This window comes from Struthio camelus, chromosome 6 (genome assembly GCF_040807025.1).
Source record: "Struthio camelus isolate bStrCam1 chromosome 6, bStrCam1.hap1, whole genome shotgun sequence".
Classification (NCBI taxonomy): Eukaryota; Metazoa; Chordata; class Aves; order Struthioniformes; family Struthionidae; genus Struthio; species Struthio camelus.
Window position 1 is genome coordinate 37,858,387 of NC_090947.1, and position 26,120 is coordinate 37,884,506.

General features: G+C 40.0%; 1 protein-coding gene across 7 annotated transcripts in view; it reads right to left on the reverse strand.

Moving 5' to 3' along the window:
* NCKAP5 (NCK associated protein 5) overlaps positions 1-26,120 on the reverse strand; it is a 416,795-nt gene that overhangs the window by 68,201 nt on the left and 322,474 nt on the right. For all 7 annotated transcript variants that reach the window (XM_068949189.1, XM_068949188.1, XM_068949192.1 and 4 more), the window contains 2 exons: positions 20,791-20,910; positions 18-122 (listed from right to left, as the gene is read on the reverse strand). In XM_068949189.1, the coding sequence (XP_068805290.1) occupies positions 18-122; positions 20,791-20,910 (225 nt within the window). The remainder of the gene's footprint in view (positions 1-17; positions 123-20,790; positions 20,911-26,120) is intronic.

Genomic DNA, 26,120 nt, shown 5'->3' on the forward strand with positions numbered 1-26,120 from the left:
ACAGCACAAAAACTCACATGAATCTGAGCATCAGCAGTTCGTGATTGCACCAAGCTTCTGCTTCTTTCTACTTCTGAAAGCAAATCCCCAGATGAGAGATCTAAGATGCGTGAATGGAGTTTCTGGGGGGGTAGAAGGGAACGACCAAAGCATAAACGTTTGTCAAATATGCAACAGATCAGCATTTCTAAAATTCCAAGCTCTGTGGTTAAATTTCAAGGGAAATGAATACTCTGGGGTAAAGGAAGATCTGTTCTAATTTGAAAGGCTGCTGTTGATGCTTACTTTGTCCAGGACTTCCGCTATGAAGAACAGATGCTAAAACAGCTAAAACAAACTGCTTTTTCTCCCAGTCATTGTTTTGCAACTTATCACTATTCTACACGCAACAATGACAAATGAACATGAATCCCACCATTATCTCTAGCGTCTGACAGGTTTCTGGAAAAAAAGTAAAAAAATGAACTACAAAATTCACATTTATAAATCAATCAACATATTAATGTTGTCTTTTTTAGGCGCTGTTACATCTTGAGTGAACGATTGTAAAAGTGACCCTATTTTTAAACAGAATTGATCTAGTGACGGCCTCCCTTGCACACATTTTAACTCAAAGTCATTAATGTCATCTGTTAGGAACAATTAATGTGAATAGAAAATAATTGCATCAGGGAACGAGGGACTCAGAGGATTTTGTGCATTAATATTCAAACGTTGTTTGATTACATACACAGTTCTTTATTTCCCTTTTCCTTGGGAGGACAGCTAAACCGGTGCCATTTCCCTCACATTCACCTGTATACTAATTACCAAGGCTTTCAATGTGCATTAAGCCTCAGTTGTTTTAATTGCAGTTTCAATAAGATCCATGATTTATGTAAACACCTTGGCTGATGACTTCAAAAAAAAAAAAATCTGCTGTCTTGTCAGTCTTGGGACCAACACATCATGTTACAGATGTTATGGATCTGACTCATAGCCCACTAAAATCAATGAAAAAGGGCACCGAAAAAGCAAAAGGGACGTCTGCTCCAGACAATTTAGTAATTTTTTTATAACCACTGATTTTTAATTTGGGAGTCATTTCTCAAGAGTTGCATATTCATCTAGGTTTTATACAGGGATTCTTTAGCATGTACTAGCCTGTTGCAGGCAGCTTACGGGAAAGAGTTTCAACGATCAATGTTCTGTATAATCACATTCTGTCCAGGACATTGTTGTATAGATTAAAACGCTACAAGCACTCAGCATCCAATGCACTTTTCGTTAGAAATATTAACTGCATCCAGGGTGTGTGTTTTTTAACATCAGTGATGTCTGTCTCCTAGCTATTCAGCGTGCACCCTTTAAGATATTAATATTAGAGTTGCTGTCAGGTGTTTACTCAAGATTTGCTCTGGGTAAAAGGCCTTCCCAAACTCACAGGTTTACTAACTTAGTACACTGAGTTAATTCTTGACAAGAATCCCAACTGCACAGTTGGGACTACCAGAAAATTCCACTTTTTTCAGAAACAGGAGTCACCGATGTTACGAACAGCTGTTGTACTTGCCCTTTGCAGAGGAATTCCTTTCCCCAGTGAAGCCAATCACCTGATTTCGGCTTTCACAGATGTTCTAGTGCAAATTCCTATAGCTGGATCCATGCATTAGAGCTGGTGATTGGGGACATCTGAGGTGGATGAATACTTGAACATTTATTTTCTCGAAAAAACTATTCTAGAAATATTGCTATAGGAGTTTTGCATTTGTAAAACTTGCTTCACGTTTTTCCAAGCAAAGCATTTTAAATATTTCATTACTTAACCAGCAACACGCATATATCTCAGTAAGGAAAAAAAAAAAACAAATATCCTGATGATGCCATCCAACGGAGCTCAGCGTGCTGGCTCTCATTGTCCAGATCAGGCCTAAGACCAGAGACCAGCCCACTTAGATCTAACACTTCAGAATCAGCACAAAATAGCAACAGTTCTCCAAGAAAATTCACCAATGATAAAACATACCCCAGCACCGCACACTGCAAAAACCTTGGAGTTATGGGCTCCTGCCACGACAGCTTGGTGTAGGGAAGGGGAAGGCTGTGCTACCCTCAGGTCATGCTGCACTCCAACGATCTGGGCTAGCATTAGACTCTATGGCTCTACAGAACTGCAGTAACAAAAGTGAATCGGCAGGCTAAAATAATTAACAAAGAAGGAAAATGTCTTCCCAAGATGTACAATGTCATTGTATTTCTGCATCAAACAAAGTAGCATCACACTGCAAATATTCCTCCCCACACACGCAAATAAACTGGGACAGACAGCCAGCACAATGCCTTGCATTAACAAACCGCGTAACCAAGTCTGAGCTAGATCATTAATTAAATATAGTCACACAGCACAGAAGCAAGTCATGCAATTACAGAAGAAAAATGATACAAAAATTGTTTCTCTTTTTCGTCCTTTTCCGTTCGCTAGTTCAAAAATGGGGGGGAAAAGTACTACTTCTTAAAAATTTCATTAATGATGCATTTACAATGAAGGAACAGATTGTGCTACCGACGTATCTTGATTTCTTCTCAGATAAGCAAAACGTACGGCGCGCTTTACACATCGTGGTTATTTCCAGATGACGCGGTCTAGAGCAAGGAGTTACTGCTGCCTCACAAATAATACAGTACTAAAATCACTGCTGAACGCTATGTTCCAAGGCAACAAAAGGCAGACCACAATGCAGAATGGCTTTCAGAAAAAAGATCAGTTTATATGAATACTTAAATACGAAACTAAAAAGTTACAGCCACACATCCACATTATGTGCTCCTTTTCTACTGCACTGAAGTAGTTGGTGGCCCGTGGACAGCGGGAGCCAGGAGGAAGGCACGCTGGGGCAGAGGCGGGGGCCTCTCTGCTGCCAGCCGGGACCACCGGGAGCCCAGCTCCTCCGGGATCTGCGCAAGCGCCGCAGCAAAGGCAATTTTCCAGCCTCTATGAACCTGGGCTCTCTCTTGCTTTGTTTTTAGCAGAGATGCAGCAACATGCCTCAAAGTCAGGATTAACTCCTGTAAGCCCCGTAAAAAATAAAAACAAAGTAATTGATAATTTAGGTGCAAATCTATTATACCAGGTGCAATAGGAAATATAATTATCTGGCAGGCGGATGGCCAATGCATCAACTAGCAAGGCATCTGCCCCCTCTTCCCCCCCAGCAATCTCTTCACTGAGGTTTTCTAGGAGGACAAAAGAAGGCTACTACCTCTTGGCATGAGGCAGGATTAGAGGGAGACTCCCCGAACCAGTGTGCATCTCGACTGTATCCCAACAGAATATCTGTCAGTTCCCATCTCTTTTTTTGAAATGTCTAATGGCCTGCAGCATTGCCAGAACAGTTTTCAATGAATTATGCCAAACTGTACGTGACTCTCCAATATTGGATGAGTTAATTGCTCTTAAATCAATTGGCTTTGCTTTTTTCACATGAGCCAAAGCCTATCATTCACGGGAAAGAAATTGTGGGGATGTTTTCAGAGAGGACTTTTTCCTCCTCGGTGCTCTGCGCTGCAGTTGTAACCGTTTGCAGTCTTCACACCCCACAATTTTAATAATTTTCTGCCCAAAGCAGATTCCTCTCAAAGGCACAGGCAGCAACATCACCGTTCCCATTATGTCCCCGCCGTCCTAAAGTCAGCAACTCTACCAAAAACATGTGAAAAAATGCACAGCCCAAGAAGAGTGCTGATACGGTGGTCTCTTTATAGGTGTGAAAGAGGCTCGTAAAGGAGAGCGCTGTTTCTAGGTGATTTGGTTTACGGTCTCACCTGTCTCACTATTCCTCATTCCCTTGTTCACCTTTAACTTATATCTATCGGACGCAGAGCGCAGCTATGGATTAATGACATGTAGGATGAGCTTTAGTTTCAAGGGTCGTACAGAAAAAACACTCTGCCACATTCCCTTTATACCAGAGAAGACAGCAGAACCAAAAAAGAAAAATTATGATTAGGAATGCAGTTTACCTAATTTTAGTTCATGCAGGAATATCACCTGCCACAAAACTGAATCCTGCTTTTTTTCTAGCCCTTAGATACATTGCAGAGGGATGTTCAGATGGAGAAGAGAGAACATCTTTCACCTGTTCTATCAGATATTAGCGTAATTCAGATTGCTCGATAATCAAAGTATTAAGTGTAAACTTTTCATACACTAAATCCTCTGAAATTAAAGGGAAAGTTAAGTATAAGGAAAACCTAAAAATAATAATAAAATGCAGTTCAACCTCAGTACACAAAAATAGATTTCACATTTAGACATACTAGAGTTTGTAATACATACGCATTCGGCATATGGTAAATCTCCTTTCCAAAGAGAGTAAAACAAGTGGTTATCAATAAAAAGTAGATAAATATGAAACAAAAGTATAGTGAAATACAGGAAATGCACTTGACATTGTATACTGTGCATATAGAGCAATGCCTGGTGTTTTATTATATATAATCAATGTAATGAAAACATAATACTACTTATTTCAGCTCTTGGAAATTACATATTCAACAGACTTTCAGAATAATGCCCCGCTCTCCTACTCTTCACTTCAGATAAAGAGAACTTCATAGCCATCACAATATACTCTTTAACTTTGCAGTAAAAACAAAAAAAATTATTTTTTCCATTTTCACAGTTTATAGTAGCAATAGCAAGTCACATACTGAGCACCTTCCACCCGTTAACTAGCTTAGTTAGGAATTTGCGTTCATCTTTCCAGCAGTTCATTGAATGTGAAGAAAGACAGTTTCCCAGTAGGGTTATTGTGCGTGGCATCTGCCACCTCAAATTCACTTTTATACCTATACCCTTTGGGGCAATTTCGAGGACATTTCATGGTGGAAATACCATGTTCTTTTCCTCCTAATTCCCTAATAATCCACTTTGCAACCATTATTTATTCTAACAATGTAAAGTCACCTCAAACTTCTGCTACCCCTTTTTGGGGGTGCCTTTAACGGAGGTGAGGTCCCCTATGCACAGTAATGAAGCACTCTTGTTCTTCATGTATTTCTGCCCAAAAGCAGACAGTTAAATAATGTGACTTTTTGCACCGGTTCCGGAAATAAAATGTGGCCTTATGCTATAGGCTACACAGAAATGTCCATACAGGCGTATGTTCCTCTGGATTCTCACTAGTGTGTTAAAAAGAGAACAAGCGTTAGATGATGAAGAAATAACAGAACAACTGTTACTCGTAGAAAAGGAAAAAAATAGTGCAGCGTTTTGAAGGGAAGAAATGCTAGGATCAGATACTGATTTGTCTTGCTGTTAGCATACGGGTCGCACTCTGAGTACGCAGTCGCGTTCGCTGCGAGCAAGGGAACAGCTCCACCTTCCACCCTTTTGGATTTACGTCTTTTCCTTACAAACTTGTTACACGTTTTCCAGGTAAAGCAAACAGCTTTGGCTACATGAGGATATTTTGCAGCAAATAATCAGACTCCTATTTTCCCTTGTACATACAGCAAAAGGGACCAATCAATCTGTACCCGCGAACTTCCTTAAGCACCAACATTTTGCATCAACGAGCAGCCAGGGAAAAGGAACGGGCAAGGTATTAGTGGAGCACGGGAGCAACCAGAGGGTCGCCGCAGCTCCCCGCGGCCCCGGTCCGCGGCTGCAGAGCATCCCCTGGAGAAAGGGAATAAACCTCTGCGTACGGGTGAGGGGAGTGAGGCCCAGGAGACGTCGGGGAGAACGTGCGCCATGCAGTCAACACGTCGAGCAGTTCCTCTCTCCTACCGCTGGGCTGTGTTTAAGTGCAGAATTAGGGCTAAAATTGAAGTAGGAAACTAACAGCCTCGGACTGTTTAAATTACTCCTCCCTTCCCCAAGGTGGGGTGGGTTAATCCACCGTAAGCAAACCCCAGAATAACCCCCACAAGCAGTTGGAGACTGTTATTTATTGGTCTTACCAACAGCTGTGGGAAACAGCGAACAGAACCACACGCTTACAGCATTGCTCAGTGTTAACAGCAGAAAGTTATACGTAAAATGAGTATTACAGGATTAACCGTAAAATACATTTCAGTAAGCTAAACCATTTCTTCGCATAAAAAAGGCAGCTTCCAGCTATTCCAGAAATTTTGTCAAGTCAAGTGGATTTGATTTTCTATTAATCTAATAAAAACACTTCCACGCAAGTTCTAATTTAATTTTTTTTCCATTCGTTTTTGATGTTTTTCCCTCCTGTTAAGGGGAAGCTGCCAAAAAACTAGAAGTCTGCTGATACAGAAGATGCTAGATTTTTACATTCAAACACAGTATTAACAGTGGTTTGTCGGTTTTGCTCGCAAATCCTCCAGGCAAGTTTACTGAGACTTAACAGACAACATCCAAGACAAAGTGCAAGGGTATGATATTACAAACATTTGCATGGAAGATTAGGGTGCTAGAGCTACATCAGAAAATCCTGTTAGCATGACAAATCCAGCACAAAGAATAAAACAAAGGTTTCGCTCGCCTCTGCTTCAGATGCTACAGGCTGGCTACCCTCCGCAATAACCAAGCCATTCAGAGATAGGCAGTAACAGTGACTTCGATTCCAGAGTAATTGAGAAGGCTGAAAACTGATGTCCTAGGGTATAAACTGGGAGGTATTAGTCAGCCATTCGAAGCATAAACATAAATAACATAATCTCTCTGTATTCTTCAGAGAGTTGACAACATTACTGTAAGCCTAAAATCACTCCTCTTGCAAATGCCCCGGTTTTATTAATTTTTATAAACTGCTTTAAACAAAAGTTGCATTGAAAACCGCAAAGTAATCCTCTCTGATCCCAGTTTTCATTTTATAACTCTATCAGTGTTTTCAAGCTCTGAGACTCCCAAGTTTTAGTTCTCATTTTAAGAGAAGTATGGTAGGAGCCTGTAAATGCTGCAGTAACAATGAAATGAGCTAATTTGTTTTCTTAGGAAAGTACACGTATAAAGTTCCCTGTGGTTTGTAATTACCGTAAAGTCAACAGTTTACACCAATGACCTGGTAAGCAGCTAGTCAGAATGTAAATAATTAATGAAATAAATGTTTTCAATGAGCTTGTTCATAAAAAGACTCCTTGAGTATAGTACAACAGCAGTTTTGTGGAAAAAGTATTGTTGAACAGTCAACCCTCTTACTAAGTAACTCTTTGTATTTTTTTTCTCCTTCATTTAGTACAAAAAGCAATAAATGCTTTTCATAAATACCTTTCTATTAATCTAATATTAATTAATACGTTAATTCCACTTTGAGGAACGAGCGCCAGCATCACGTAGGAACTGTGAACTACGTGACCATCAGAGAGTTTTGCACACTCTGACACCTTATCTTGTTACCTTACTCACACACAAAACCAGCTTGCTTTAATGTTCTAGGATGGCCAGAATCAGTCTAGAAAACAATTTTATACTTGAAACTTTTTTGACAAGGAAGAACTATGCCATTAATCTTTTATGACGTGCCTTGCACACAGTGTCTATGCTTTAACACTAAAAAGGTAAGCTGTCTCTTATTATTTGACTGTACCCAAGAAATGCTTTAACACAGAAACACAGATGAAAAGTACTCCACTATTGTTTAAGTCCCATTTACACAACATGCATTGCCTTATCAATCCTTATCCGATTAAATGCTACCCACTACTTTCAGCACACTGCTGAAGTGCTGATACCACGACAGCCAGTGATATTCCTGGTAGCACAACGTAAATTCGGTCTTTGTCTCTTTGATTCCTGCAGTTTAAAATTCATTTTCACATTCACTTTCTGACTTTGCCTCAAAATCATCTAAAGGAATTAGGCAGACCTCAATACGATCTTGTTATTGACATTTATGTTGATCGATGTCGGCTCTTACAGAATTGGAATCTACAGATCAATTCCCTTATTAGATTCTTTCTCAGCGCTGCCATGATCATTTTATCACAGAAGCTGCTGCTATCAAATGCTGCTTTATCACTTTATAATGGGATAAGCTGAAGCTTTCCTTTAGCATATAGCTGGAAGTGAAAACTGTCTGAGCTCTAGATATTGCTTTCACAGATTTTCAGAAGTATCCTTATTAGCTGCATATGTCTATTTTAAAAGCTATTTTAAACTTAATTTACTTAACAGTAGTAACTTTGGCCCACACGAAAATTCCAGTTCTCAGGGTGGTACAAAAATATCTTAGCACTGGAGACTGCCCTGGGTCTATAAATCATAATTTTTCCTGATGAGTCTAAGAACAAAGAGATGATTAAAAAAAAAATAGCATGGTCTCAGGAATGATAAGTACTACAAGCACAAACACACATGCACAAAGCACACAGAACTAACATATACACAAGGCTTGTTGCAGTCTTATATCTGGTTTTCAAAATATATATGGCCACGGTACTTCTGCAACAGCGGTGTTACAGCTCCTGTTGAGAGAGGAGTTCATCACATTAATTTAAATCTCCGATAAAATAAATTAGCTTTTTTATTGCCAGATTGAACTACAAGGCTATGATTGTTATGTATTGCAACGGGCTAGGTCTTAATGGTATTTTAGCCCTGTGGTGGTCAACAGAAACCATTTCAAACCTTCTGAAGGCTATTAAAACATGTGCAGATGTCTGGAAAATTAATACTATTATCTAACTCTAACCTTTTGCCTGTAGGAGGAAAAGAAGAGACAAGGCTTAGGGAATGTATTTTAGATCAATACATGGCAACAGAAGAGGGTAAGTGCTGTTTTGCATGGAAGTTCATTGGCTGTGAACCGGTGATTCAAGTGAGCAAGATTCATCCTCATTTGCTTTTCACTCAAATCATTCATTTACTCAGAAAAATAATTCAAGGGAGATGAGCACCATTTTTACAATCCCTCCTCATTGCTGTTTCTCAAGGTCCAGCAAGCTAGACACTGGAAAGGTTCATTCATTTAAATGACAAGAGCACGAATTTGTCAAGGTTAATGTTGAACAAGCCATATTTTCCTTGCCTCAATGTTATGCATTTGAAAGGTTTCTCCATCCCTCCACACTATTTTTTAATATTGTTGAAATGTCAGATGGTCTAAAGAGAGTGGAAAAGTAGGAGGAGGATTTCAAAAAAATACTCCTATTGCTAGTTTAAAGGCTTTTAAGATACATATTTGCTCTCCAACACTAATGTATTGGTTTTGGCTCTGACAGAATAATTTCCGTAAGGAGAACCTTTGTATAGTTTTGTTGAACGCCTGGACACAAGGTACTTTATTCCATCCTTTTTCTTCAAAGCACTCATTTGAGGGATGGTTTAGAAAGAAGAAGTGGGCAGATTCCCATCTCATACAAATTATTGGCTCTGCTTCCCGGACTGAAATTAAAAGAATTTCTGCTAGGTCAGAAATTGCTCCATAGATTTCCCAGACTTTCACTTCCTTTCAGAAATGAAATTTCTGCAGCTTCACAGTGAATATACATCTTCCTTTGTGTGTGTGTGTTGCCCTATGTCGTTCTTCAAAGTCCTAAATCCGATCACAGGATTTCCAAACGGCAGTTCAACTTCTGCAACATTTATGCGGACATACAAAATTTATAGGGCACATGTGCAGGACAGAGTACAAGTCCACAGAGTTGAAGGTGTGAATAAGCATCTCAAATTCTGGCTTTGGACCTCTGTGGTCCCCCTGCACCATTCAGGAGCAGTGAGAAAACGTACGGGGTCTTGTGCCATGGGCACAGCCACGTGGGCCAGGAAGGCCAGGACGGGCCCTGCCCTCACCTCTCTGCTGGTGCTGACAAGGGGTGAGCACCGTTTTGGGCATCCCAGGAACGCGGCCCTCCAGGGCTCTGCCTGACCTGCACCTCCCTTATATTGCTGGAGCCAGGAGGAGTCCCAGGCAGCGGGAGAGGGGAAATGTCAGTCATCGCTCCTGGGGAAGGAGCGCTCGCAAGGGAAGGCATGGCGATGTCTAAGCACCGTTGAGAACCTGGACCAGTCTGGTGAGTACCAAGCCCTGGCACGTGATGACATGAAAGCCCTCGCAAGCAGCCTCACAGAAGCTTTGCTCCCTCCACCTGGCCGTGTGGGGCCTTTTCATTTCTGAAAAAGCTCCAGGACCAGCTCCGAGAATGGACAACCCTGCTAGAGAGAGAAGGCATGGATTCAAAGAAGCAGGGAGAGCTGTATTTTTGTTCCTACCAACGAATCGTGCCTCATGCAGGTGTGCGGAGGGCGGCCCACCTCCAGCTCCCTGGACCAGTCAGCTCCCAACTCTCCGGCGGGCACCCAGCAGCACGCCTGCCTGGGGCTCAAAGCAGCGTGAACGTTATGTACCTCCCGCCTGGAGCCTTTCGGAAGCTGCCTGTGCTTGGAAGAAGCAGTGCCAGCATTTGATTAGGAATCTGTGCCCTTGCGAATTGATCGGTTTTTCCTCACACATAAAAGCAGGGCTTAAGAGGTATTATATAGGAATTGCAAAAGGGGTCAGCTCCCAAATCGGCACCAAACAAGCAGCCAGATTTTTAGAGGAGCTCAGCACAATGCCTCCATACGTGAGAGGCTGGCTCTATGCGCATAAAAGACGTAAAGACCTAAATTAAAGGTTAATTCCATTTGTTATTCCCCCATGAACTGGTAACAGTGCTGAGGCAATCCTCTGTGTCTTGAGAGAGCCCACACGTCAAACTATTGTCAAGTATCTCCTAAGGACCATTTTAAGGAATAAATTTAAGTGAACCTTGAAAATACAATGCAAATCCCTGATTCATGTTCACACACTTACAGTGGCCATAACCCACAGTAACTGCGTCTAAACATATAGGTATCTATGATACAGCAAGAGGCACACAACGCTTATTTAGAGAAAAAATTGGGGCATGAGTAAAAGCAAACTTTAAAAAAAAAGCAGATGGAAGGTTTTCTCTTTTAAAACAGGACTGAACGTAAAAATTTTCAAAAATCAAAACACCACAAGAGGAAGCGGTTCATGTCAGAAGCTGTATACCAGAACAATGAACTGAAGAGTAGGCATCTCTTGGAGACTGTTAAAGCACCGATACCAATTCAAGATGCCATTACATTGACACTCCAGTTTCCATACTTTTAATGCCGTAAGCTGGAGTTTAATTCATAATGCTCAAGATGCCCTTGTAACGCATACAGGGGACAGACAAATCGCTGCTCCTCCCTGCACCCAGGTGCTGGGAAGTGACCAGTGAAACATGGCTTCCTCACACCCAGAAGCAGAAAGGAGCCTGAATGCCATCTAAAAATGCTAAAAATACAGTAAGAATCAAGTCCGTCAATACCACATTGGAAAAGATTTAATGACAGGTAACTTTTTGACAGGTAAAAGATTAATGAAGGTAACTTTTCCATTTAGCTTGTCCTTCTCAAGAGAGGAACCCAGATGGTAATTTAAGAGTTAAAGCATTAATGGACTCTTTAGTTTCACTGAGCATCCACGTGCTGATTTTATCTTGCAATACAGTATTTCACATTCTCAGCGGAGTCAACAGAGATTTAGTCAATAGTGTCAATAGCCTTTGGATGAGGATCTGAATCCTACCAGTATCCAAATCATCAGTAAAGAAGATAGGTCATTTGGGGAACAAAGGAGAGCATTAGTAAAATTCAGTACTAAAAAATGGGGTTGGTTCACTAGGTGTTTTATGATTCATTAGGAGCAACATTTCACTCTAACTACCACCCCTTTCTTCTAGGTGCAGCATATGTAACAGTATACAAAACATACAGAGTATATGCCAGTATATGCCAAAAAATGATTTTTTTTCATAACAGATGGCAACAGAAGATCTTACTGAGTAATCTTCTGTGCTAAAAACCACTTAGCATAACTTTAGATGGATTCATCTAAGGGAATGTGTAAGAGATTTAAATTAAAATTACTAGCAAATTACACTGACTTGATAAAATCTGAATAGCCTAAATGACAACAAGTAGAGTACTTACTGGTACACCTATTTTTAAGTAAAAGAGACACAGTTCCATATTGCTTCAGATGCTAAAATTGTGCCACTGCACTTAAATAAAGAGTAAAAAAGGCAGTTACAAGTAAAATATAGATGAAGATTTACATGTATTGAATGTAGTAACAATACAGATGAAATTAATCATACACCTATTAGTATCTTTTTCATATAGACACACTTTTGAGTAGCTATCCTTCATTTAAATTTCAAAGTTTTTTAAGATAGCCAAAAAGAACTACATATTTAGCTCCATTAGTGCAATAAGACAAAAATGACAGACCCACACCATAATGATTATATTCCTACACTGCTTTAGAATTTCAATAGATTTTCTCTCTACTGCAATGAGGAGAAGCCCTCTAAATCTTTGAATCATTTAATTTTATGCATTCTTTTGGTATTTCATTTGGGAGTTATGGAGTGTGAAATATGCACCATGATGAGAAAACAATTATCCAGCACACCTGTTGTTTATGCATATTGTATTTAAGAGAGGACCTGCATTGGCTACTACTTTATTCCACTGCGTAATTCGAAATGGGGAGGTTTTAAAAGTTGACCTCATAACACAAAATTGCTCTTTTAAATGTAACACATGGCTAGTATTCCACAAACTATGATATCATTAAAACAAATCCATGCTAATTTTTGCTACCAGAATTTCAGTGAGAAAGATTTTTCTGTTTAAAAAAGGAAAACCAGAATGACTCTTGGCTTTAATACGTCGGATATATAACAAAAATAAATTATAAACTGCATCAAAATCAGAAATGCATCAGCTACAAATAGACACCAAAAAAAAAAAAAAGAAAAAGAAAAAAGGCATTGGAGTTGATCCTGCAAAAACATAAAACCTCGAACAACTCATAGACTTTTCACAAAGTTCACAATCTAGAATAAAGGCTGTCTCTAACGAACCTCTGTGTGTACGGTTTGACAATTTATGCAGGGATTCACATGACAAGTTCCTAATACATCTTGCTAATACATTTAGCAAACAGAGCAGGCTGAAATAGCATCCAGCAGTTTATTCTCTTTGAGTCAAGCTTGATTATAGGTAAAATATAACTGCATGAAATAGAAAAAAGTGTATCTTTTCAATTCTTACTAGAAGCTTGAAGCACAGGGCAAGTTTGAAAAGGAATATGCAATGGTAATTCCTTGCTTATTTTCTTGGATTTTTTCCCTATTGAATGCACACAATGCAAAAAACCACAAACAACGTTGTTCTGCTTAATGACTCTGCCCACATACTTGCCCAGGGTTTCCAATGCCGTATCGGATTCCTGCCATCATGCGTATCATCACTGATAATAAAAATCCGTGCATAAAATAAAAAGAAATCTACGGTTCACTCAGTGTCAGCTGTATGTTTTTCTTTGTCTAAACTAAAATAATAGGCAGTAAAATCTTACTTTTGTTGCTCAGGCCTGTCACATCAGTCCAGCCCCACTGCTTTCTTGCCCCATGCTGAAAGACTGTTGCCGCTCCTCAGAACAATGCCTACATGTTTCTTTCAAAACTTACAAAGTATTGCTTTCCTCAACAAAATCATTCATAAATATTTCACCACCGATCATTTATGTCTTTCCTAAGATTACTTACTCATTTGATTTACTATTGCTGGTATTTCTCTAGCAATTTATTATCATTAGGGTGAATGAAAAAGCTCATTTTTAGACTTGGTATCTGAAAATTGCATCTTCAAAATTGTATCACAAAATGTCAGGTTGTGCAGATACGGAAAAGCCCTTTTAGTGCTTTTATTCAGAATCTCTCAAGGCCAGTTATAGTACATGGACATAAGAAATTCTGGCTTTCAGGAGTAATTTTCTCTTACAAGCATTATGCGCATCAGAACTACATGCCTGGTAAGCTTCCCTTAATGTTTTCTTTTTGTTTTGGGACAAACTGGTAAGAATTTAGGTGCTGAAATAAGAGAGAACAGACTGACAAGAAGGGAGATCACCCAAGCACAAATTACAGATGGAACAAACCTATCAGGTCAGTTGATTTAACTCCCTCATAACAAAATATTGTTTTCCACTGAACATCAACTGTCCTTTATTTGCTTTAGCTTGAAATGTTGTGAGGGATAGTGCCCTGGCTCTCCTTTCACAGAATATGCCACGGTCTACGGGAAAAACTTGGGACGTTCCTTTATCAGCCTGAATTAGATTTAGATGTAGCAAAGCATTTCAGCAAATGTTTTGTTTTAAGAATGAGACTTTTATAGTTTCCTGTCAGAAAAGAAAATGTCAGGACTCTCCTGTATGTTATAGACCAGTGCTCTGGAGTGACAAGAAAAGCCTCCTCAGCTATGTCACTCAAGGGATCTCACAAAGCTTCTTGGAGGTCTATATATCCGAGTCCATCATTTATGTACTGACGAGCATCAGTCTTTGTGGCCAGTGACGGCCCGTAGAGAGCCACTGCTGCAGATGACGTTCAGTGAGTCTTGGCGGTCTCAGAAAATCTGCTTACCACAGCGCTTCCTTCCAGAGCTGGCTGGATAGCAGATATCTGGCCTAATTATTTCGGGTCTTCTGCTGCTGCTTTTCTTTAGTTGCATTCAAAACTAGAGGTGATACAGCTTAACTTAGGGAGTTTTGATGGGGTTGTTTCTGAGTGGGATATTTCCTTTCCTTCTCTCATCACTAAATTTGGTCACCATTCATCCAATCAGTAGGCTCTCAGGCATACTTCATATGATTCTTCTGTAATGCTTCTTCAGCATAGATTTGGGCCTCTAAATAGGGCGAGTAAGAAATACGGTTTTTAATGCATTATTCCATGTTGATGACTTAAGCCGAGATAAAATATAAAGATTCAAAGCTTTGTATTTCTGTCTTCTCAGATGCTGTTGGTGAATAGAGGCATGACAGAAATAGAAAGTAGACACAGACCGGATTACTGAGATAATGCAAGGCTGGAAATAATGATACCAGCACTCTGAAGGAAGAACCATTCCCTTAATTTGTTCTGAAAGTCTGAAAAAGTCTTTGAGTGTTCCTTACTAGATTGCTATCTTGAATCCTGATACACAGAAGCATTCGTATCATTTGTAGGTTGCAACAAGACTGTATTCTCTTTCTTGGGACAGGATCCTCGTGACAGTAATCCCACACCTTTGCTACCCTTGACCTGACAAAGCACGCAAGTAGGCTGCAGTTCATGTTCACTTGAGAGCTGCAACTGGGGCAAAACCCACCACCCCACTTACTGGTAGGCGGCTCTCCTGGCAACATAATTCTTAGATGAAATTTAAGCACCAGTTTAAACTTAATATATATCCAGCTCGCTTTACACTTAAGTGATTATCTTAGTAAGTGAATACGGCGCAAATAAGCATACTCTGACGGAGACAAAAGAACAAATGTGAAATAAGAAAATAAGCAGGCCAACTGTAGGAATTTCAAAGCTCCAGGCATTATTTGCTGATCTTGGTCTCAAGACTGCCTTTAGACAGCCAGGAGGCACCGGGCAGGACTGGGTAGCCGGTATCCTGTCAGATGTGAATTACGCTGCTGCTCAGCATATAAAGATCCCCTTATTTAAATACACACTTCAATGCTGACAAACTTGTCTAATAATATCTGACGATCTTTAGTTTAGTTTCAAACCCTCAAATACTTTCTTCCTGAAATACTTAAATATTCTGTATATCTAATTGCTATAAAGCAATGCAACTTCATTTTCACCCTTCTGCATTCAGACACCATCATGTCTAACGATGTCTGAACGGGAGGTCAGCCTCTGAGGCCAGACTTTCCATCTCCTGCTGTCAGGTGCTAGGGCAATTAATTGCCCTCTTTTTCTTCCCATATATTATAATGTCGTTGGTGCAATTTACCCCTTCCTGCTAAGTTGTACAACTGTTTCCATCTAAGTATGTGCACTCACTCTCTAACTCATATGTCAGGGCATAGTTGTCAGGTTATTACAAGAGCTAATGTCAATGCAGCTATGACAAAGTAGTTATTATTTAAATTAACCTTCTGAGAATTTAGCAGACTGGGCCATAGCATCCTAGACAAAATTTGAGACATGAAATTAAACAGTGCGGATGGTCCATGAGTAATGAATGAAACTAATGTAGCTAGAGAAACACAGGGAGAAAAGAGAGTCCTCCCTGCTTTGTTCTGGAGCTGGTAAAGTGGAATTTTTACGATGGAAATAAAATGGCAATGAAAATATAGCTTGGGATCAGAGATGCTGTAAATCTTATGATTAGTAATATTATTTTATGCTTTCCCAACTATGAAAATTGTATTACTTATTTAATCAAATAAATCAACTCAATAAATGTTGCTACCTGCCACTTTTTAACACCTTTCATTGAAGGTTCTTTGCATGCTTTATAAACACCTGTGACAGCAATCTCTCGGGTGAAAAGTGAAACCAAGTCTTTATCCATGGGAAGATTTCAGCTAAAAAAGCAGGTTACATTTATGTAAACAGAGATACGTAATACAAAGAAATGATCACGATATCTGTTAGAGGTTAAATCCTGACCCCTGTTACCAGCTCCAGTCACTCTACGCAGGTCATCATTGCTGTAATAGCAGAATACGTAATTTCAGAATCAGGTTCAATGCCATTAGTTATGTTTTCAGCTGGAAGTGGAAAAAGAACAAAGATCTGTGAAAAGACCTATGTCTCAAGATCAAGCAGTTCAAGCCCAAACAAGTCAAATAATAGGTTTGGGACAAACCACAGCTGAAAAGTGGGAAAAGTCTGTAATGTGGTGATTTTAGCAGTTAAAAGCTTCTATAAACATTGCTTCATTTAGAATTAAATAAGGCAAAGACAGAAATACAGTGATATTGATGTCTACTTTTAAGAATATTTCATAGATGCTAAACATGGCAAAGGAGTAGTCATAAGTTTCACATGAGGCTTCTTCTTCCTACTCTTCTATCCTTTCTTTGAATTTATCTTATCCCTCTAGGATTTATCAGATCCCTTCTGTGCATCACATTCACTAATTTGCCTCCATCCAATTTTAAATCTCAGTCCGTTTATTATCCCAACTATTTCTCCCATTGCCAGATGAATACAAGGCAGCTAACTAAAATGCAGTTCTGAGTTTTCTTTTTCAAACCTCTCTTGCTATGACAGGCAGCATTTCGTTTCTTTTTAGCAACCACATTAACCGAGGAAAATGAAGGCTGCCAGGGCAGAAGCTACTCTTCAGTGCTAGACCTTAAATAACACCACTGCTCTTCTTCAGACGGTGCCGAGCCAGAAACACCCTTCCAAGGCTTCTTCTCTGTAAGAACGCTGTTTCAGAGAGAAGATTGACCGAATAGAATTAAAAAAAAAAAAAAAGATGATCAGGCATCTCCTTATTTATCTACCCTAATATTGGCTGTGTAAATCACATCCTTAAGCTAGAAAGAAAGTCCCCAGAAGGATGTGGTAGCTCTTAAAATCATCTACAATACGGAAGAGCTGATGCAAAAAAGCCTGAGTTCTCTCTCGCTCCTCTTTGGCATTTTGCATCAGAGCCTGAGTTACTTACTCTCTCAGGACAGGAATGAGATATCCTCTGCGTCACGAGCAGGTAAGCACACCAAAACCCCTCGTGCCAAAGAACTTACATGGCAATCTACATAAGCAAATGCCTCAAGAAAACATCCTTATTTCTTTTAAAATATTATCAGGCCCTACAATTGCATTAATACTTACATTTCTTGTAAATGCATGAAAGCGTAATACTAAATAATAGTTTTACAGTGAAGGATTCCTGAAGCAATCATGAAAACCTTCACGACATGAATTTTTTTAAATCGGTAGTAATCAGTGTCTCTTTTGATCTGTGTGAGAAGAATGAGGAAAAGCAGCACAGTGCAATCAGTACCATACACAGGACATTATTCTACAGTCAAATTTAAAGCACTCATAAATCTTTTTATCAATAAAACTGTGAATTATAACTTATTTCAAAGAAGAAGAGACACAAATACTGGATACTTTGCCTGAAATCAAATATACAAAAAAAATTTAGGGTAATGGTGAGTCACTACTTTGAAAAGCACCTATGTCCATTATTAGGAGACTGCGCTAGTATGCTATTAAAATAAATCTTTAAAAGTTCGTATTTCTGTTGAGATCTGAGACATCAAGAATGTTTACGGTTTAAAAATAATCTTAGTCTGTATTACAAAAGTTTTCTAATGCCAATCACAGAATAATTTGATGGTGACATGCAACCAAGTTACGAAAGATGACATGCAGAGGAAAGTAACTAACACTATTCATTTTTAGCTTATACCCAGTTCTGCGGCATTATTCAAAATTTGTAATAGTGCTGCATGTGAATACTCCTAGGATGAGATCAGCATGTAAGTAAAATTGAACTGTATTGTATCAGACAGCATATGAAAGGCAAAAAAAAAAAAAAAAGGGCAAATTAGCAGCATTTGTCCTTTCACTTCAAATGGGAACATGAATTATTGACTGGAATGTCCTTAACCACATATGTAGTACTCTTCTGTACAGCAAGTTTTAAACAAATATTTGGCTACTGCTCTAAACCTGGGATTTATGTATTTCCAAAAAGATATAATCCTAGCCGTTCATCAATTTTATGCAGGCGCAGAACATTATTTGCTTAATTTCAGTCCTAAGGAAACACCCTTCTTCAGATTTTACATCTCAGACTACAAGATCACAGATTACGTACCATTTATTCAAGTCTAGGGTAAAGTTAGAAGATAAATTAACTTCTAGAAACTCACAAATCTACTGTTTTCTTTTTCTGTAAAAATGACATATGAAGTGCTTTAACAGAAGTTCTTCATTTTCTGACATACACTGCAACTTCTTTGCTTTTTTCCCCGAGGGGCTTAAAATCTGCTGATAGCAAGTGCAGGGACATAACAGCACATTTTGCTGCCATCTGGGAGACCTGGACTTGGTTCTCTTTTTACCTCAGCCTCATAAAGACAAAGTACGTGAAAAGGGAAAAAAATTCTGTATGTATTAGATAGGCCTTTCTGCTGAACTGTGGAGGGGCAATGATGAAAAAGTTTGAATCCATCAGGAAAACCTACTGAATTATTCAGTTCTTTCTTCTACTTGAGGCAGGTTCACCTCTTCCTTTTACAGCAGTGACATGATACAGTTTCAAGGAACTCAAGTCAAAGCCTTGATCCCACTTGCTTTGCAGATGCTACCTAACGCTTCTGTAACACTCCCAGAATAACCTGGCTTTATTGTTGCCATACAAGGAATTGGGAAGCAGAGCCAACTCTGTAGTAAAGAATGTGAAATGTGCAACTTGGTGCAATCTAACCCAATACTAACACAGACTAGAGTCAGGCAGTTTGGAGATGGAAAAAAGGAAGAAGAAAAAAAGGCAATAGGGAGAAGGAGCAGGTGCTGTGACAGTCAAAACCAGACACGAGCAATAAAGGTCCATGCTGGGGTAGATACGTCAGAGACCGTGAGCGGATAAAGAGAAATTAGCTCTACATAGCAGCTAGGAGTCCATGAAGGACGAACAAATAGGAAAGGAAGCGGGGGGGGGGGGAGAAGAAATCAGAATAACCAAGGTCTTGACCTAGCAACACCTAGAAGAAATCAGAATAACCAAGGTCTTGACCTAGCAACACCTAAAACAACAGGGCATCCAGAGCGAGAACAAGGACCCAAGAACACCATCAGAACCTAGACCCCCGTGGTGGCCTGCACGGACTGCTCGCCTCTGCTCCACTGCGGCTTTGCTCACTTGGAGTAGATTCTAAGTAAATGTATGCCATCCTCTAGTCTCTGCTACTGAAGGCACACACCTTGAGCGACTGGTGACCTGGTGTCCCTCTGTTTGCACCTTCAAGTTTCGCAGGAAGCCGGTACGCCTCTTTGCCCTCACGGTAGGAATTCCCTTGCCTTTAAGCACCCATTGGTGAGTGGACCACGATACCTCCACAAATGGCCCAAGCTGTTGGGAGCTCGTGAGCAGCCCTCAGCTTAGAGCAACGCTGCAAGGGCCAAATTTTACCTTGTTTGCATGTGCAACATCAGAGGATTTACATAAGCTATACGTGTGATCTCACTTACCTCCCTGACATTATCCAGTCAACTCCTACCACATATACATGATTTTTTCTCTGAAGTCAGCATCAATAACTTACATAACACTAAAGCCAGAATTTGCCTCATTGTTAGAAGCCTGTTTAGTTTCTACTAGTCTTCATTTACTATCCTCCTGGCTCAGGGTCAGATTTCCTGGAAGAGAACTGCAAGTCAGTTCCACTTCCACAAAAGTGTAACAAGAAGATAGATTAATTCATAATATAATGGACCTTGCCAAATCAAAAGGGAAACTGAAACATCTCTGATTATTCCAGAATGGCAAAGGAGTGGGAAATGGGTCAGTCGGTTCCTGAGCTATATTCTCCCACTAAAGGTTAAATCGCTCTAAGCCTATGAAGATATACTTGTAACAAACATGGCAAAAGTTAAATAAATAAGCTGTCTCTTCACAGGAAATTACACTGCTCACCACCAAGCAGAATGTTAAGAAATCCAAGTTTCTCCCCTGCAGAGGGATAATGAACCTACATCATTCCATTTATCACAATGAAGAAGCACCTAAAAAGTAAGCTGCTCTCCAGGTGGGCTCCTCTCTCCACATCTGCATATAATATGTAGTCACAGTTTGTTGGTGTACACTCTCAGTTTCAATGTATCACACATGACTGATATCCTTCTAATGTATTAAATCTGTTAACTGTCATTTCCTGCTTATTGACATAAGCTTAAGAAGAAGAAAAATATAACTGTGGGAAATATAAAGCTCATAGCTTTCCTTCTCCAAAGGCTATTTCCTACCTGAAGGAGGAGGTCAGAGGCTGGTTTGACTCTCTGCTGGAAAAGCACACTTAACGTTCGGTTCTGTTGTTCCAAATCAAAAACTCTCGTTTTCAGCTTTATGCATTCTTCCCTCAGATCCTACAGCACAAGGGAAAATAGGAAGATTAGAAAGAAGGTAACAGTAGCACTTAAAAAAAACTTTAGGTAATGCCAGACACCAAGAAGAAATAAATATACAACTTTTAAAATAGCATAAATCAGAAAAATGCGCTACTTTATTTTCTCTGGTTTTTTGATCATCACAGGATAACATTAAAAAACTTGGAAATGAGAAGTGTAAGTTACAGGAGATATCCTTTTGCAATGTTCTATTAAAAAGTGACTTTACTAGCAATGTGTTTCCTTTTGTAGCCACACTGTCACAAATAATAAAACGGCAATTAAGATATGAATATTATAAAGAGCATAAGGTACAGAAAAAGCATAAGCTACGCCATACCAGGAAGAAGTTCAAAGAAGTACTGTGCCTTCAAGGTACTCTTCTAAAGACTGATCCTCTCCTTACTTTTCCTGGAATAGCAATGCTGCCCGGTACGTAGTAGACAGTTTGCGTCTTCTCTGCTGCAAGTAGTCACTGCAGAGGTGGCCAGGCCATGGTAAAATGTCCATGCACCTCCAAATTCACTTACAAATATGATCCTGGCTGCCATTTCCAATATGAGGTACCAAAAGGCCTTAAGATAGTCCATTAGAAGCAGAGAGAGTAGGTAAAACCTCTACACTTGAAGGCACGTGACCTTACTGCCTAAATCGAAAGACGCACGTCTTTTCGCCAAAGCTAAGCCAGGCTCATCGTAAGCAACCCCCTAATGGCCTTAGATACAGCAAAAGAAAAAATTTTATTTCTGACTTCAACATAAGACCTGCTTTTCCTGGCCACTTGAGGGAATACAGGATTCTCTCAGAAGAGGATTTTGGAGACACAAAGCAAAATTTGACCCTTAGCTTTGCTACATAATAAGTGCAGTTGTCCACTCTGGGGTATGAGAGCTTCATAAATCAGGAAGAGTGGTTTTCTAATAAAGCTTACATACAAAACAAACAGCTGCAGCCATGTATATTCTTAGAAAAAAAAAACAAAACAAAACTCCAAAACACTTTTCCACATTCCTTTAAAATTAGGCCAGTTGCTACCCTGTGGTATTGCCTAGCTCATTTTACTTTCTACCAGATGAAGGTGGGGAAACAGGCCTCTGGATTCCCATATGCTGTCCTGTCAATACCATTACCAATGTAATAACCTAACCATATGAGAAAACAACTCAGAGGCGGAAATTATAGTCAGATGTAGCCTAAATTCTTACCTACAGTAGCTCTGGTCTCCCCTGTAACTAGCTCCGAGGTTATAAGAGGTAAAGACACGATAAAATAAGCTCATCTTGCAACTTTCCGAAAACTTTAAATATTTTCTTATGCACGTAGTAGGTATCAAACTTTAAGATACTACTGAATTAATACAGTTATTTTCTCCAGATACTTTCTCACCTTAATATTTAAGTGGCTGTCAGGCTGTCCAAATTAAATGGCTACAGCATTCCACCATGACCAAAAAAAAAAATCTTGAATTTGATGTTTTGTGAAAACCTAAAGCTTTAATTCTGTCAGTGAGACCTCTCTCATCTCTGGCCTTACATGAGGTGATCTTTATTAGGAAACTACAAGCATCAGGACCCATCATTATCTGCCCTCTATTAGGAAACTACAAGCATCAAGACCCATCATTATCTGCCTTTCGCAAATAATCAGAGAATTAAAAACAGAGCCCTAGCTGTTACAACGATGTTTAACGGTTCAACCCCGCTGAGTGCACTGAAAGCGAAAAATGATTAACAGAAACTGACAGCGTAGAAAAAAAATTGCAATTTTAGTAATGCCTCTGCACAAAACTTTCCTATCTTACAGTTTTACAACCATAAGATTTACGTTTCTCAAACTTTAGACTTTCTGCTAAAAAATGAAATATAAGTAAGTAAATTACCAGCCCAAATGCTATAAACCGTGCCAATAGTAACAGCACTCATAGTACAGAGGAGAAAAGCAGAACGTGAAGGTAGGAGTATTCTGCTAAAATAGTCTCAGCTTAGAATGTTAAAAACCTAAACATAGCAATTAATGCAACTAGCAAATGTCTGAAGCGTCTAATTCCACTCCTGTGGGCAAAATGACCAGATATTAAGAAAATAATCTCATAAATATCTAAGGTATTTCTATGGTCTCACTACAGTAGTAACTGAGCATCTCTCTATTCTTACTTTTTCTATGCAATATCAGACTTTTCTCCAAAATGGGTTCCAGTGCCCTTACTAGAGGTTCCAGAAGTATGCTGCTTTTCCTCTGAATATGCTTCCTCTGTTTTAAAACTTGTTTTCATTTGAAATGAAAATGAAAAATGAAAATGAAAATGAAATGAAAATGAAATGAAAATGAAAACTTAGTTCATTTTTTTAATTGATGAGAAAGACGAAGACATAACTTTCCCACAGAACCCAGAGCGAAAGAGATCCAATATTCTCCTGAAAACCCTCGTGTGCAGGAGGGTAGCACGCAAAGTGCAGATCCATAGATCATAAAACAATTTCATTAAGTGCTGTAACTCAAATTTCAAACTGCTGATCCAGATCTTATATGCAAGAAAAAGAGAAAAAGAAAAAAGCAGTGTCCAGCAGTCCTACCATCTTATCTTGGTATGAGACGTCTTTGGGTGAAGGGGGAAAGAATGGACGCTTCCAGTAAGTATTACAGCACATGGGTTTGCCTCAAATAATTTTGTGGGTCTTTTTCTGAATTCTTAATTTCCCAGAGGAAAAATTTTCTATTAGTAAGTGGTAGAAAATCCATACAATTTTGCTACATAAAAAGGCAAAATTTTGCTGTGTGGCTAATTCAGTACAAATCACTATTTAATACAGTTCCTCCATAATCCCAGTTTTAAAAAAAAAAAAAAACACTCTCACATTAGAGAAATTTTATATGCAGTGTAACAAACGATAAACTTGAAAACTGCACATTTAGGCCTGTAATTCCATTGCAAGGTTTCCGTGACATTGATAAATCACTCAAGCTTTGCTCATTCAATTTGTGTCACCAGAATCCCTCCGTGGAATCACAGCCTTTCCACATGCTGGTGAGTACACAGTGCTTTCCTCGTCACGTCACACTACGTATTTAATTTAAACAATAATTAGCCCTTGAGGGACAATTTCAAATTCACGGTAAAGCCCACGCAGCGTGCGTTACTGTACAGCATCACTCTTCTCGATGTTCTGAAAGCTCCCTGCTTTTCTTCACGTCTCGCTATGCCCCAGAGGTGTGTTATCTCACTGTGGCATGACTGGCTCTGTCTTAATGCTTAGCTGCGCTACGGTAGATTTATCTGTTTACTAGTTACTATTTGGATTCAGATATCTGCCTATTTGGGACTGGTGTGAGGGGTCCAATTTCCTCTTTATTGTATGCTATTGTCTTCCTGTCCTTTCATATAAAAGAACTTGTATCAGTGGTGTCAGGAGTACTGTAACGGCTAATATTCATCAGCATTTAGAAGACTACCCTCTTTTTTCTTTTTACAGATATTAAATTAGCTGCTATTACTCAGTAATAGGTAAGCAGCTGTTAAATCCCATCAATACTTAGTAAATCACTTTATTAAATGCATTCAAATCTGTTTTATTGCATCCATATGAACTCCTTGGTTCCTATGGGTTTGGGAGGATTCATTACCGAGGAGTTAAGCAGCCATCAAAATGCCTGATGCCCTTGCACAGGGATTCGGGAAGCTCCTCCCTTCATTTGGAAAGCAACCATAATGTTCCTGAACCAGAGATTAATAAATTGAGACTAACCCTCTAGCAAATCACATATGGTTTTGTATTACAAAATGTGGATCAGGTTTATGTGTGTATTTATAGAGGAAGAAATGCCTTCCTTTCTAGTTAAGCTACATTAAAACAGAGATTTGGGGTAGGGGTTGTTTTTTCACAAGCTGAAGTTATGTCTCGGGAAGGTGTTGCAGCAATCGCTCTGGAGACGGCAGCCCTCCGATGATGCACAGCCCATACAGCACGTGTGCATCCAGGCAGGGTCTGCGCAGAGCAACACAGCCCAGACAGCAGCACTGCCAGTTTCCCCATTTGTTGGGGTTTGCACAAATCACTTCCACGCCATAATACTTCCAGTTGCTGTAGGGTACGGAGTAAAAGCTCAGTTGTGCAGTCAAAAACCACGGGATTGAATGATGATAACGTTCATCCCTAGTCGGTGGTGGCAGCTCTGGAACTACTCTGTGGCCAGATGTCTTGGGTGAAGGGATTTGGGGAACTTTATTAATTCTGGATTCCAGGTGCTCATTTGGGCTACATGTGCGCGACAGCTATATCACTGGCAACTGCACCGGTGGGAGTCCCATGACCCACGAGTCACGCCTGCACCTCTCTGCCTCTACCCAAGGAAGATACCCAAGGGCAGACTTGCTAAGAACAGGGTCAGAAAGGCCACCTGCACATCTTTAACCTACCCAGACTGGTATAAAGCAGAAGCACAAAAAAATGGCCTAGTAAGGACCAGAGAAGGGTATCCGGCCCTCTTACTGGCATCCAAATGGCCAGATGCAGTCATGAGAACCTATTTGCTATTTCCTTAGGTGCAGATGTTTATAGATGTTTACAGACAGCAAGCCAGAGGCAGCGCCTTGGCAAGGACCTGTCCCCCTTCCTGCAGGAGCCGTTCTGCAGCAGAGACGCTCGCCCTCGGCCCCTGCCTGAGCCACGCTATGGCTGTCTTGCCGCTATGGCTGCACCCAGCCACCTGCCTCCTCCACCCCAGTTCTTGTCCCCCCGCACCGGCCCCAGACCTGCCTCCTCCCTGCAGACTCCACCAGGTGATCTCTGGACCGCGTCCAACCCTCAGCACTGGCTCAGGACCCCATGTGGACCCAGACTTGCCGCTCTGCACCCTGGCTCCTCATCGGAGCGCCACTGCTCCGGCCAGCCCTCAGGAAAAGCTGCCCCTGGTACCCATCTCAAAGGTGTCCTTAAAGGTTTTAGAGATCTTCTCCCAAAAATCTACTCCAAGTACTTTATTCGCCTTTAGAAAACTTCTGGGCTTGGGGAAGTTGTTTTTGATTATCTCAATGCAGTGTTTCTAGCTGCATATTAAGAACGTTATTTGTTGTCCTATCATTCAATGTAGTCAAAGCTGTTTATATTCTTCCTTGCAGTACCCACACTAGACGACTGTATTTATGTCCCTTTCAGCCTTGTCTTCTCAAAGCTTAGTGATCCAAAACATTT